This window comes from Protopterus annectens, chromosome 2.part0 (genome assembly GCF_019279795.1).
Source record: "Protopterus annectens isolate FY-2018-M chromosome 2.part0, PAN1.0, whole genome shotgun sequence".
NCBI lineage: Eukaryota > Metazoa > Chordata > Ceratodontiformes > Protopteridae > Protopterus > Protopterus annectens.
The window spans coordinates 516,283,720-516,298,676 of record NC_056728.1 but is presented as its reverse complement, the minus strand read 5'-3'; the positions used below and the strand labels follow the sequence as shown (position 1 = coordinate 516,298,676).

At 39.6% G+C, this 14,957-nt stretch overlaps 1 protein-coding gene across 15 annotated transcripts in view; it reads left to right on the top strand.

The window, feature by feature from the left end:
* Positions 1-14,957, top strand: part of ADGRL3 (adhesion G protein-coupled receptor L3) — a 3,684,852-nt gene that overhangs the window by 3,561,348 nt on the left and 108,547 nt on the right. For all 15 annotated transcript variants that reach the window (XM_044060915.1, XM_044060918.1, XM_044060917.1 and 12 more), the window contains one exon: positions 1,246-1,371. In XM_044060915.1, the coding sequence (XP_043916850.1) occupies positions 1,246-1,371 (126 nt within the window). The remainder of the gene's footprint in view (positions 1-1,245; positions 1,372-14,957) is intronic.

The following is a 14,957-nucleotide window of genomic DNA, read 5'->3' as shown; positions in this document are numbered from 1 at the left end:
CTGACAGTAGCCTCACTTCAGAGTAAAGCAAGTTTCAGCAGATGTATGCCATTTACACTGTAGTTTCTTTACTTTGCAACATAGTACAAATAACACTAACGACTGTAAATCTAGTCTTTTATCAGATGTTAGTCATACAGTGGTCATTGACCCTCGAATAGAAGAAAAGTAATGAATGAAGATTTATCCTGCCAACCAACAGCTCTCAGATCATTAAAAACGTATTTATGAGCCTGTTTTGTCACTGTCCTGGGAGTTAGCTGGACAGCTGCATGTGACAGCATAAATGATTGCATTGCAGATGCATTTTAGCTGCATAGGACAACAGAATATCATGCATTTTCATTAATATTGCTAATGATGTAATCACATATTAAGAATTTTAGTGTAAGAGATGAAGTGATCCATACTTTGAAACTAAAGAACAGAGTACATTTGTGAAGATTGTGACTAATATGCAATGTCTGCAGCTTTTCATTTACTGGGGCATTATAGCTACATAACAGTTTTAGGTTGGGACCGGGATCAATGAATGACTGAGAGGCTTTGTTATGTATTATTTTTCTTCATGTTTACATTTTAACATTCAAATGTCTCTACGTCATCTTTTTTCTTCTACAATCTGTGTGTATTGTACGTGTTTATTTTTCTTTAAACTCCTTATGCCATACTTTATAAAAACAAATGCAACGAATTAGTCCAGTTTGTATACATTTGCATATCTTGGCGTAGAGCAAGCTGTCATGTTTATTCCATTAAAGAAGTAGCACCTCATAAATTCTTAAATAATCTGAGGGTTGAAGAGTGCTTCAGGCATTCGTTTTTTTTTTCCTCACTGTCATTAAGATGCTCTTTTCTCGTTTGCTTGGAACTGAGCAAATCAACTGCATTTGCTATGATTTGTTTTCCTGTTATCCCTGAGAACAGATGTGTTTCCAGAGGTAGATGTGCTTTAATTTTATTCCTAATGACAAACTCATGGCATACGAAAATTATAAAATCTTATTGTCCACAGCCAAGTTTATTTCTATGGTAACTTTTATGAAGTTAATCTCAGTGAACAGTCATTCATGTTACACAAGTTAAACCCTACTTCTGTCTGTCCTCTAATACGTCTCGCAGCAGCACATTTCTAGAAAATTTATACCACTGCACATTCCTGTCAAATAAATTGTTAATCACTTACAATTCCCTATTAAGGTGACAGTGATGTTTGCTAATTGACTTTACTGTTTAATTACTTAGGTACGCAAAGAATATGGCAAATGTCTGCGTACACATTGCTGTAGTGGCAAGAGTGTAGACAACTCCATGGGTTCTGTAAAAACATCTGGTTCTCGGACACCTGGACGATATTCCACAGGCTCACAGGTAAGCCTTCAGCTTGTCAACTTGAATAGATTAGGTGAGTTTTTCTTATTGCACATCAGTGCCTAGAGGCATGCACACAAGCAGCTGCCTTGTGGCAAGTCTGAATGTGAAAGTGTTCACATTGTGTGACATTATTCTCTGTCTGTATGACAAGTTAGAGACCTTACATTGGTTTTGCATTGCTGGCTGACACATTTGTTTTGCTGCTCTGTTGGTTTTGTATTATCTTATTAACTGTATTCCTGAGGCCAAGATTTTCATAAGTTGCATTGCAGGTGCCAGACCATTTATTATACGTAGTCTGTAATGGCAAATAAGTCAGCATTCTTGTGAAAGTAGGAACACACTCATCATCTGTTTGTGACTGCAAAGCAGAAAAACTGAGCGTGTATTGCAGTTTGAGAATTCAATGAAAGGAAATTAAAAACAGAGCACAACTGCAAAGTTTATTGCATTCGCACCACAAACTGATGATACTAAAAGTAAACTATTTATTAAAAAAGTCCGTTTGGTGGCAAAAAGTGCACACATTAAGTTTTTGGAGAGAATTCTGAAGCATTTCCAGATGAAGTATAATACAGTAATAAGGGTGATCACCATAACATAGTAATGTCAGCATTGCTGGCATTTGTTTTATGTCATTAAAGTACATCATGTGGGAAGATTAATATGGTTAGGTCAGAGTATTTAAGAAGTTTACATTGTTCTGTCAAACTTCAGCTTCACAACATGAAGCGTATAAAATAGAATTTGCTGATGAAATAGCTCACCATTATTCTTTGTCTTCATGTTTGAACTAAGTCTTAAAAATGGAAATATACATAGCCTTAGAGTTAAAACATAACTGTATGGCATGTAGGGGTTCAGCTACCCACATGGGGGTATAAGAGTCTTGCCTTCTACAAAACAGGAAGTCTGTATTTCATCTTCCTTTTACATAATGGCAATATTGTCACTAATGGTAATTCTGAGAGGAAGTGGTGCCATTTGGTGAGTTTCTTGAGGCCTTGATTTAATAGGATGGAGTAAATCTATTGTAAGTTCCCATTGTGAATGTGGCATATGTCTTTTAATGCTTTCATATTTGTAACCATGAATGATAAATGATGCTGGTTTGACAGTTTGACAAAGGATTAGTGATAATGCTCACTGCAGAGGTGGAAACATCATTCCTTTTTGATACAGTACCTTTAAAGTTATGTATAATACTGAGGGGATACAAGGGGAGGTATGAAAGTCTTCCTGGTATTCTGGTGGCTTTGACACCCAAAGCAATAATTTTTTTTCACTATTATGTGAAGGTCAGTTTAAACATATTTATTTGAAATGACAGTTACAGGACAGGTAGTCGCACAACTATCCAGTCCTCATTGGTGACTGGAGATTGTGGTGCATGTAATATAATATGATGACGTGAAGGACTGTGAAGCCCTCCCTCAGAAACATAACTAGGGTGGAGCGAAGGGGGCAACTTTTAAAGTGTTAGGGGATGCAGCCAGTTGATCCCAATCTCTGTTTAATGCATGCTGGCATTTAAAAGCCTGTGTCACATTTGCAGACAAACCTAAGCACTATAGAGGTGTTCCATATGTGGACTAAAAAGTAGTAGCTTGTTACAGTTTGTTACAGTTTAAGCCTTTATTTTTTTGTTAACTAAAACCTGGGCACTCCAGATCTCCATGCAAAGTATAAACTGTAGCAACTGCTTACTACATTGTAACAAGGCATTTGCTAAAGTTTAAAAGTAAGTAAGAAAACCTTTCTTTTAAGTAAAACCTGAGCACTGTAGCACTCCATGAAGAGCATAAACTGTAGCAAACTTTTTGCTGCATTACAGCAAGCAATTTTAAACAGTTTAAAACTAAAAAAAATATATATATTTTTTTTCAAAACTTAAACCTGATGTCTTTATCGCTCCCTAAAGATTCTAAACTGTAGCTACTGCATGCTACTTCACAGGGTGCAGAAATGGGACCTGAACAGCTCCTACAGCAGGAGTTGAATAATTGTTAGTGAGGGGATGTGTGTGGAGGAACTGGATCGTGGTTTGAGTTTTACTACATTTCATATGCAGAAGTCCCTTTTTTTCTTTTTTCTTTCTTTGAGGAGGGTGGGATACAACATCAAGTGACCAGCACAGGGTGCTAGTTGAACCAGCTACACATCTGCTGTTCCTGGCCCCAGACACAAATGTGGAATAACAATATGTCCTGGCAAAGGTACAGCTTTTGCTTGACCTGCATTAACCTTTATGAGTGCCTTTGACTGTAAACTGTTTTGTACTAAGTGCTTTCCAGAACATATTCTGAGACATAAATACACAGATACAAAGACACATACACAGATACAAAGACACATACACAGATACACACACACACAGACACACACACACACACACACACACACACACACACACACACACACACACACACACACACACACACACACACACACACACACACACACACACACACACACACACACACACACACACACACACACACACACACACACACACACACACACACATACACATATACACACACACATATACACACACACACACACACACACACACACACACACACACACACACACACACACACACACACACACACACGCACACACACAGGCCTCATCTTATGACTGATTCCTTTTACATGCTGACAGCTAGCCATTGTCTTTAGCTGCATTTGGGAGAGACTTTAGTTATGAAATAAGAAACACAGTCTTGCTCAAGAGCTAGAGTGTGAAGTGAAAAATACATTAAACAGCCTGCTAACACACATCCTGTACTTCTAAATGAATTTGTGGAGCACAAAAAGCAGTGGCGTGCAAGAGTTTTTTGAATGTAATACTATACATATGAGACATATCATTGCCTTCATTACAGTAAAATTGTATAATTTCTGAAATTTAATATTCACACATTAGTTAAATTAACTGAGCTTCTTCAATTTTATTGCTATATCTGCACTGTTCTGTGGGAGAAAACACTTTCTAAGGTTAGCTCTGAGCTGTTTTTTCACATTTTAGTCTCCTGTTTTGTGAAAGTAGCTGCCAATTTTGATATAAATGAATAACTTACTTAAGAAGTTTTTCTCATGTTTTCCATCTTTTTCTCTACAGTATACATGTACAGTAGCTGCAGTATCCCCCCCACATATTTTCTGTCTTACGTCATGTTGCTGTTTCCTAAACAGCTGTCATAGATGCTGTCTTCAGAATAACAAGTATCGTTCCATATAGAGTCCCATTAGCTGTCCATACAGAAAAAAATGAATAAATTCTTCCTGTTTTCTATTGAGTTCCCTGAAAGCATTTTATCACCCCTGCCTCCCTTAGTATCTTCAGATTTAATGCCTGCCTTTACACTCTCTGACTTGCTTCTTTTTGGTAATCAGTGTTTTTTTCCTTTAAAAAAGCTTCCTTCATTTTCATTGTTAGTGGACTGAAAGAAACTGTGATGTAGATCTAGTTCTGAATTTCAAACTTTCAAAACGTCGACTTTCTTATGGTTGAGCGCATAAGATCAAAGTTTTGAAACGTCAGACCATTTAAATGGAGATCACCATACAGTGTGGAACAGTATATTTACCATTTTCCTTGCTGTAACACAATCTTGGAGTTGATATATTTAATAGCAGGGGTTGTGGTGGGTGCAGATGGGCTTGCCCCTCCCCCCTGCAGAAGTGTAAAACAAAAGATTTTTTTTTTGGTTTTATTTTTTTTATTTCAATTTTGAAGTTTTAAAACTTCGATCTTATGGTCTCGACCATAAGAAAGTTGACGTTTTGAAAGTTCAAAATGTAGAAGTAGACCCCCTTCTTTAGATCACTGTTATAGTATTCCAATAATGTTGATTATCTTCCCAAGGTAAACTGATGTCTGTCTGGGTATCTAAGCCAAAGAAAAACTTCCATACAGTCATATGTCTGATGTATGACTTAATTCCATGGATGTAAGCTTACGTAAGTGAACATACGAGCTTGAGATCATCAAACTGTCTCACCACCAGTCCGAATGCAGGTCTCACACCCGTCAGTCTGTTTATTTTTGTGGTCGGTGTATTATCTCTGCCTTCACTTATTCTGATAAGTTCCCTGTTGGGTAACCTTCCTTTTTTCTTGAATTTTGGTGTGTAGATTTGTTAGATGCCGGCTATGAAAGGGAATTGTGATTGTGCTAGGCAGATTCCTTATAAGGACCTCCACTCCCAGTGCTTGTTTTTTGTTGGGGATGAGCATGCCTATAAGAATTGTCACATTTGTCAGTTGTTTGTTTCAAGAACACTGTGTAGACATCTTTCCTTGTTAAAGATTTATTTGGAGAGCCAGTGCTTGAAGAACCTCATCCAATCCAAAATGATAGATCCCTCAGTGTCTGATGTCTAGCTGACTCCAAAAAAAGAAATTCAGAAGATCTAGGCCTGAACCATCTCCTGCGCAGTCATACTTGGAGCTACCTGTTGAGGTACTGCAGGAACCCACAGTATGCCTGATCACTTCTCAGGCTCCTGGTACTGCAACCCTGCTGGAGGGTGGCATGGCATCTGATTCTCACATGTCCAACATGACAAATCATACCTATATGGTTGAGAAAATGGAACCTGGGCTCTTGATTTCTGGTACTGAAGAGGGCATACCTCAAATGCTGGGTAGGGAAGGGTGCCTGTATCCTTGATTGAGGTATGTCTGGGGTCAGAGCTGCTGCACTATGTAAAAGTAGATGTCACCCCTAAGAAGATGAAAAAACAAAAGATAAAGAATTTCCTCCTTTTCAGTTGTCAAAAGAAAAGGGGTAGACATAATTTTCCCAGGGCCTTTACAAGGATATTTTCCCTCAACCCTCCTTCACTTCTTTCCATTTCCTTTCTTCCCACCCACCCCATAAGAGACCACATGAATCCTCTTCTGTGGAGCAGGAGGAGGAAGAATATGATTCAGATCAGTACTCTGTAGCTTATTTTTCTCAAATTCATTCTCTAAGCCAAATGGCTTGAGATGATGAAGACAAATTATCCCCTGATAGTCCTGTTGAGGAAACCATCACAAAAATGATGCAGCATTTTGAATGAAAATTTAGAAAATTTTCTGGTGTGCAGAAGTGGTATTACAATTTATTGGAGGTGGGAGGGCTCCCACGCCAGCTCCTGTCCCCTCAGTTTTGGAGGACTTTCTTGATGCATTTGCATCCACTTCTGTCTCACCTAACTCCCAGCATCTGGCAGTGAGAGGGCTATGTTATGAAAAAGTGCCAGAGGATCTAAAATTCCTGTATAAAAATCCGTTTGTTGATCCTTCTGTGTTTTCTATCTCCAATGATAAGCCTTCTAACTTTTACATGTTGCTAATGTTTTACCTTCAGATTGAGACAGTAGGGTCATGGACAGATATAAAAACATTTGCACATCTGACACTCTGGCATAAAGAGCATTGAATTGTCACAGTCAAATGACAAAACATCTGTTGTCTATTCTTGGTGAGTTGAGCAAGCTTTGGACTCACCTTGAGGTTTCTGGAACTAAGCAGCAGTCTATTTTTATGGTGGGTTAGACTAGTCATATGGCCAGACATACAATTAGCTGCAGTTGTGATGCAGTGGAAGCTGAAGCTTCTTCCAGGGCAACTGCTACTGGATCTGTTATTAGAAGAGTTGCATGAGTTATTTTCCATTCCCTACCTGAAAATATCAAATCTATGCTTTAAGCTCCCCTCTTAAGAGGGATTTACTGTTGGGTCCTGCTGCTGCAGGCCTGTTCAGATCTTTATAAGAAAAATGAAAAATAATGCAAGATTTCAAACAGATCTTTCTATCTAATTCCCAGGTATCAAAGGAACTACCTGGCTAAGCCCACTTCTTTTTGTCATTGAGACCATGCGTCTACACAGAAAGATAGGAGGATATCTAGAAAAAGATTTCAAGACAAACCTACAAGAGATTCCAAGTCAGGAAAACTTCACCTTCCATTCAAATCATCCTACTTTCTGCCACCTCATTCCCCTTTTCAGTCCATTCCTGCCATACCCCAGGCCCTTCAAAAGGACAAGTCTCATCCCTTCCAGCTTGGCTGCTTAAAACTTTAGACAAGTGGGTCCTTTCTATCATTCAGCAAGGTTACAAAATGACTTGAAAGCAAACTCCAGCCTTCAGAGGCATTCTATCTTCTCCTTTCAACCAGGTAGATCTTCTCCCTCCTATTCTGCAGTGTTTTGCAGGCTAAGTTACCATAGAATCAGTACTGCCACAACATCTAGGAAAATATTTTTATTCCAGACTTTTCCTGGTACCTAGAACTGAAGGAGACTGGAGATCTGCTCTTGACTTTTCTCACCTCAGTACTTTTCTGAAGGTACCTTCTTTCAAAATGCTTTCCTTTCAAACTCTTTTACCCTTCACCTTACCCCAAACTTTCTTGGTATCCTTGGATCTGAAGGATAGTTCCCTTCTCATTCCCATTCACCCTTTTTATAGGAAGTTCCTCAGGTTCCCAGCTTGTTCATCACACTTTCAATTCTCTGCTTTACCCTTTGGGTTATCCACAGACCCCAGAGGTATGATAAAGTGCCTAACTCCAGCTATCACCTTTTGCAGAACTCAGGCAATACAAATATTCCCTTACCTAGACAATCTTCTTATATAGGCAACCTCTCAGGAAGACCTGTTAAGGCATCTCAACTACACTATCTCCCATCTGAAGATTCTGGGCTTCATAATCAATCTAAAAAAAAGTCTACATTGACTCTCTCCATGTATTTTCAGTCCTTCCTTCCTCTTTGATGTTGCTTCGCAAAGGAAATTCTAAGAGCTCTGAGATTCTTAGCAGCTTTCATTCCCATTACTGCATTTGCCAAACTTTACATGAGAAAGATCCCATGGTACTTAAAGTCTCACTGGTCTCAACATTGCAACACATTGGATACTTTGAGTCCACTACTTCCTTTTCTTAAAAAAAAAAAAAAAAAAAAAGTTGCTTTGCTGAATGTCTCAGGTGCAGCTGAATCCAGGACTCCAATTCAAACCAACTGTTCCCACTCAGAAACTGTACACAGATGCATCAGCTCTAGCTTAGGGTACATGCACAGGCTTTACAGCAGTTCAGGGTAAATGGACTCCAAAACAAAGGAAGGAACATTTCTCATTAGACCAACAATTGAGTACAATGCACCCTTCAGCATGTACCTGACCATACATTTGCAACAGCTGGAGTGGCCACAGATGTTCCTCGCTGAAAGAATACAGGGTATAAATAATATGTCCTATGCGAACCACCTCAAAGCCCTGTTCCTGTACTTGATCTCCTACAGACTACCGGGGTGGGGGGTAGGGGGTGATCTATGCCTAACCTACAAGGCATTCTGTGATCCAGCTCTGATGGGCCTGCTACACATTTGCAAAACAAATGGCACTAGAATTACTTAGACGTAAAGATCTAAATCTTGTCCGTGAGATAAATAAAACATATTGGAGGGACAGGTATGTGTCTCAGAGATTACACCTTCTCTGGAACAGACTCTCCAGTCATGTGAAACAGAGCATTTCCCTATGCAAATTCAAATGAAATTGGACCAATGGCTGGGAAATCACAAATTCATCCCAGGATTGTTGCCTGTGTCCTTTATGGACAGGGGCAAATTGTAATGTCCTAAGACATAGGCAAATACTAAAGTGATTCTCGCCACTGATAACTGGGAAAACAGAGGCATAAATGACTAGGCTTAAATGTCTGTAGAGCCAATAGCCTAGTAACCTCCTATAATCCTATGAACACATCAATATGAAAGAAATGAGGCCACTCATTCATCCTCTACATGTATTTTCTCACTCATAAAATCCAGGTCCCATCAGGATTTTCACAGACAGCACAACAGTCATGTAATATTTAAACAAACAGGGGAGGATGACGTCCTGTCATCTATGTAGACTGACTCTTCTGGCATGGGACCAACCTATAAAAGCAAATGTGTCCCTACAATCAGTTTCCATTCCTTCACATTGCAAGGTTTTGCAGATTTGTTAAGCGGGTCCCTCAAAGACCTTCACGAACTGACCAGAGAAGTCTTTCTGGACATAGTCCACAAATTGGGTATTCCTCAGATTGATCTATTTGCCTCCACTCACAACAAACAGATCAGTCTGTTTTCCCTCTAGGATACCTTGTCCATGGGCCTGGAGGATGGGTGTCCTGTCATGTTCATGACAGGGAAACTTCTTTTATGCCTTCATTCCACTTTCCCTAATCCTGAAGTATTTGATAAAGATCCAAGTCTGAAAACCTTACTAGTGACTCCCTTGGCCCAGGCAGTGCTCATCATCTAGCCAGTGATAATCATCACAAATTACCCCACAGAGTGGACTTGCTCACATAGAAAAAGGGTTCTCTGCTGCATCCCAGCTTGCTAACACTTATCCTGAGATTTGTGGATGGCAGAAATGCAATACCTTTCAGATACCAGTTTTCTGAAGATGTGCTCCAGATTGTCTGTGAGGCCAGGAAACTTAACACTAGAAAATTTTATATGCCCAAATGGAAAAGATTTTCTGTCTTGTGTCACAAAATGTATTTATTTATGTATGTATGCATGTATGCATGTATTTATTTATTTAAACAGAGAATCCCATTCAAACTGGCATTCCCACTATACACTATACTTTCATACTTGTGTGAGCTCTTAAGAGCTGGTCTAGCCTATTCCACTATCAAGGCACACTTGTCTGCCATTTTGCATGTATGTCTCTTGATCTACCCCTGGTTTCTATTGAGGTGAAGCAGTTTCCCATGAACATCCTTCATTTGACGCCACCCAGGAGGGCTAGCCATCCCCTGCCCTGGGTCCTTAACTTTTTTTTTTGGAAAAGCTTGCACAGCCTTAATGACCTCTTCCCCTTTCCTTCACTATTTTCCCTAAGGATAGGGTATCTCTTAGACTCAGTCCTTCCTTCATGCCTAAAGTGGTCAACGAGTTGTCTCACAATCAGGCTAGTAATTTACTTACTATATTTCCTAACCCTCAAAACAAGGGTGAAAGACATGCACTCTTTGCATGTACACTAGTGACTTAGATTATATTTGGACAAGACAAAAACATTAAGAAGACAGTTAAGCTGTTTGTTTGCAGGAAACCTCATTGGGTAATTTTGTCTCCAAGCAAGCAGTTGCCAATTGGGTTTCTAAGTCCATATACTTTTGTTATTCCCATCATGGCAAAGCCTTATCCTCTCCAGTTAATGCCCATTCAATGAGAACAGTTTCTTCCTCAGGAGCCTTTTACAAGGGAATTGGTTATAGGGCTATTTTAGAGGCAGCCACTTGGTCATCTGCACATACCTTCACAACAAATACCGGATAGATGCTTTTTATAGATCTAGAATTTCATTTGCAAGATCTATGCTATCTGGATTGATTGACTGCTCTCCTGTTCCCAGTCCATCCACCCTTTCTAATTGATTAACTTTGGGAGTCACCCAATAGTATTGGAATACTGCAAAAGTGTTCAAAGGAAGGACAACATACAGTTGTGTAAGAACTTTCCATAACAGTTAATATCCTCCGGATCACTGTTGCAGTATATTCTCACCCTGCTTCCACCTTTTTTCTAATGCTTAGCTTGTGCACTCTCTTGGCCAAAAGATCTCTGTGCTTCCCTCCTCTTAGCCGACCTTAATCTTTATGCTAGTTTTTTTCCTTAGGTGTCTCCAGTTCTTCTATCATAGAGACAGTTTGAAACTCATAGTCTTAAATTTATATGTCCCCTTATGTCTGGAGGCTTAGGTCTTATGTCAGACATATGACCATATAGAATTTTTTTTGGCTTTGATACCCTGTCTGGATGTTAGGCTACCTCAGAGTACCTGAATGCTGCAACAGTGATCTGTAGGACATCTATTGTTATGATAAGTTATTTTCTTAATAAGCACTTCTCCATCATTTTCATTATTAGTATACTTAATGGAACTATCTTTTACTTTTCTGCTTCTGGCTTTTCCACAGTTTCCTAAATTAAAGTTGTATTTTCTTGGTCAGTCTGGATTGTATGCCTGCTTTGTAATCACCTCCCATTTGCTTTATTTATCTGAGCACTGAGCCACAGGCATTTTTCCCTGAATGTCTCTGTCCATTGCCACTACCATACTGTGTGGTAGTTAATACTTATTTCTGCATGGTTTTGTCTGTCTGTCTCTTTGTTGCTTGGCACCTTGTTTGGATGTACCCTTAACCTCCCATCTCAATTATGTCACATTTCAACTAGCTGCTTTTTAATTTATTTATTTTATTTAACATTTGTTTACCAGGAAAATCTGACTTGGAATGAAGCCAATTTCAGCAGAGGCCTGGGGAGAAACGCTCCAGATGCATGTCTTTGTAACATGGGAGGAAACCAGAACACCCATAGGAAACCCACATGAATGCAGGGAGGACATGCAGACTCTGCTCAGAAGGCACCCCAGCCAAGAATCAAGCTGAAGAACTTCCTTCTGTGAGGCGACAATGCTAACACTGCACCACTGTGCTGTCCAACCTTCACCGAGTATTTCTAACAGATTGGTTATCATTGAAATGTCACTGTTTGATAGAGTATACTAAAGTTCCTTATACTGGCAGTGCAAGAGGCAGAACTCTTTATTTGTCCTCAGTAATTAAATTTTTTTAAAAAACTTGAATCAAAGATGATTACTGTGGTTGTGTTGCCCTCCATACTCACATATTTTATATATCAGCTCTAGGTCTTTAAAAAGGTTGTAGTAAATGTGAGTCACTTACCAGAGTTCATGGACTTGAAGTCTTATTAATAACCACATCATTGTGGAAAGGTGTTCAGTGACTATATGCTTTGACTAAAAAATGTTGGAAAATAAGAGGACGCTGTTTTTGCAGCATTATACAGTGACGACTTTGCTCATTAGGATCATAATAATCCAGTTATTGCATGAAACTGTGCAGCTTTCTCAGAATAAACTGAAATTCATTGCCTCAGCAATACTGTCTTTTTTATAGATTTCACCAATTCACTGAAACTGAGGGGTCCTGAGGCTCAGATGACATGTTACAGCCATGATTCCTTACTTTTTTGTTGGAATTCTCCTACCACGTGTGTCACCTTTGCTTGTTCTGCGTACTCTGGGCTGTGTTCATAGCAGCATGCTGTGAGTGGCACCACATAGAAGTTACATATACTGTGTTACCCATAATTCTGACTTTGTTAAATGCATATCCACTAACTCATCACTAGAAAGCATTGCTTCTGTGTCACTTGTTACATAACTTCAGTGGCTAAACCTAGTCTGCGGCTTGCACAAAAAAGGACTTTCTCAATATATCAGCATGCACATGAGAATATTTTATTATGTTAAATATGATTGGTAATTGTTTTCCCTGCACTGTCATTGGTTGAATTACAGACTATTATGACACTGCCTTCCCTGAATTGTCAGAATCTGTGTGGTTTGGGATTTCACAATTTTAGAGAAAGAGAGTACACTGGTGTCATGAAATTTACATGACTTGTACTTTGTCTGAGATGTTCCTTTCCACTATACCCCCTAGACAACCAGAGTCTCATGTGAGTAAATGGAAGAATTGTTGCTTCACTGAGCGGAGCTCTCTATCTGGTCTGCTGTTGAAGCACTTCATTACAAATGTATACCTGACCAGCTGTTTGTTGGTGCGTAAGTCAGTATGGAGGTTGGTGGCTGGCATAATCGGGTTGGACGTGGCATAATAGGGTTGAGGTTGACATAATAGGCATGGGGTTAGCATAATAATTAAGGTGCTTACCTCACAGACCCAAGGTACAGGGTTTGATTCTCACCTTTGAGGGAACTTGGCTAGGCTTAAAATGGCCCACAAGGGCAGCTAGCCTGGTAATTACCTATGAACCTGTGGTCATTGTGATGATTTCGTTGGGGCTGCTGTAGTGTAGTTATTGGTCAGATGTATTGGAAAGGCTTGTACTACCACTGTTTCCTACTGAGTGACTGGGTAAATATTGTGAGGCCTTCTTCTTAATCACATCGTTGTCTCCCTTGACATAAATACTACAAATCCTAATTGGGGCCATGCTATCTATTGCTACCATGGCCGTTTGGCTGCAACAGCATTCCTTCCTCAGAATCATGCCCTCTTCATGCATTGCTGTCAGTTTCTGGGATGAAACTGCTAGCATTACTTCTGATATCACAGTTGCTTTTTGTTCCATTTGGGTCTGCCTTTTTGATTTACTTGAGTTGTTTAAGATAGAATTCTGAGGCAATACCATTACAGGTAATTTCACTGGCGAGACTGCTACATTAATCTTTGTGCAGGGTTGCTTCTGACTGACATTTTGGCCAATGTTAATCTCCCATAATGTCCTCAGTGTGCCATAATTGGCAGCTCCCTGATAACTTTCTGCTCATGGTGGTGCCTGTGTCAAGATTGAAGAGCATTTATAGAGTCATTGTAGAGGTACTGTGAGAGTCTAGTGTTCCAAGGGGCAGTGAAATCATGGGAGGCCATTTGCTATAGTAGTAATGTAATGGTAGAAGTTGTGGCTTAGACCTCAGATTCCTGTTCTCTCACTCCTAAGAGAGGGCTAATCACTGATGCCCATAAAGATTCAAGTGCCCTGTTTGCTGGAATGACTGCAACTAAAATGGTCATCTGTCTTCATCCTGACAGTTTGAGTATAGAAAAGTAGAAACATCAGTCTTAATCCCAACAATTGCAAAATGGTCACAGGAGCTCTGTTCTAAGTATTTTAGTGAAGCTAGGCACAAGTTCGTTCAGAGTCACTGTCCTCTGGGTTATGCTTTATCAGCAGACTTAATGTTTTTGTGTCCCTAAGGAGGAGGAGTGTCGGTATCAATTGACCTGTCTGTCACATTGCTTCCAGTTCTACTTCAAGGCCTCAAGGAGCCTCACTACAGGAGATAGTCCAACCTAATTTCATTCCCCTTTACTGCTAACCTATCTTTCTCCTTCATACTGGCTCTGCCTTTAGGTTTCATACTCCTGCCCCACTTTCATACTACTAAACAATGCAGCCTGCTGGTAGGTTAGTATGTCTATGCTTCATGCTCCATTGCCTGTTCATACTACTTTGTTATTCCTCACTATAGTGTTGTGTCAGGTGTCTCAGAATCTTTACCGGAACCCTCTATTTGAGCAGTTCCATTGTGAGTTTGCAATGGAACCTGTAAGCGGCTCCATTTGTAGAACAGAAGGGCCCTGGAATGAACTCTTACCTTCCACAAAATCTTATACCACATTGTCTTTTGAGGATGCCTTGAACAGGGGAAATGGGGGCACAAGTACATGATTTTATAAGAGCACCGTGGACATAATGTGAACCTGCTTGATTTTAGTGATGCTGTTGAGCCTCTTGGATTGTTGTTATGATCACTTAAACAGTTAATGAGCCATAAATAAGTACTGGATTTCAAGGTTCTGATTTTGCCATGTACTTGTTTCAAAGTCTGGTCTATTTCCTTACAGTCCAATTATATTTCTAACAACTATTTTCCATCTCTGATGTTTTAAATTTATGTCTTCATTTTTATTTCTTTGACTGTCATCAATATCACCATTTTAAGTCTGTGTCTTTGTT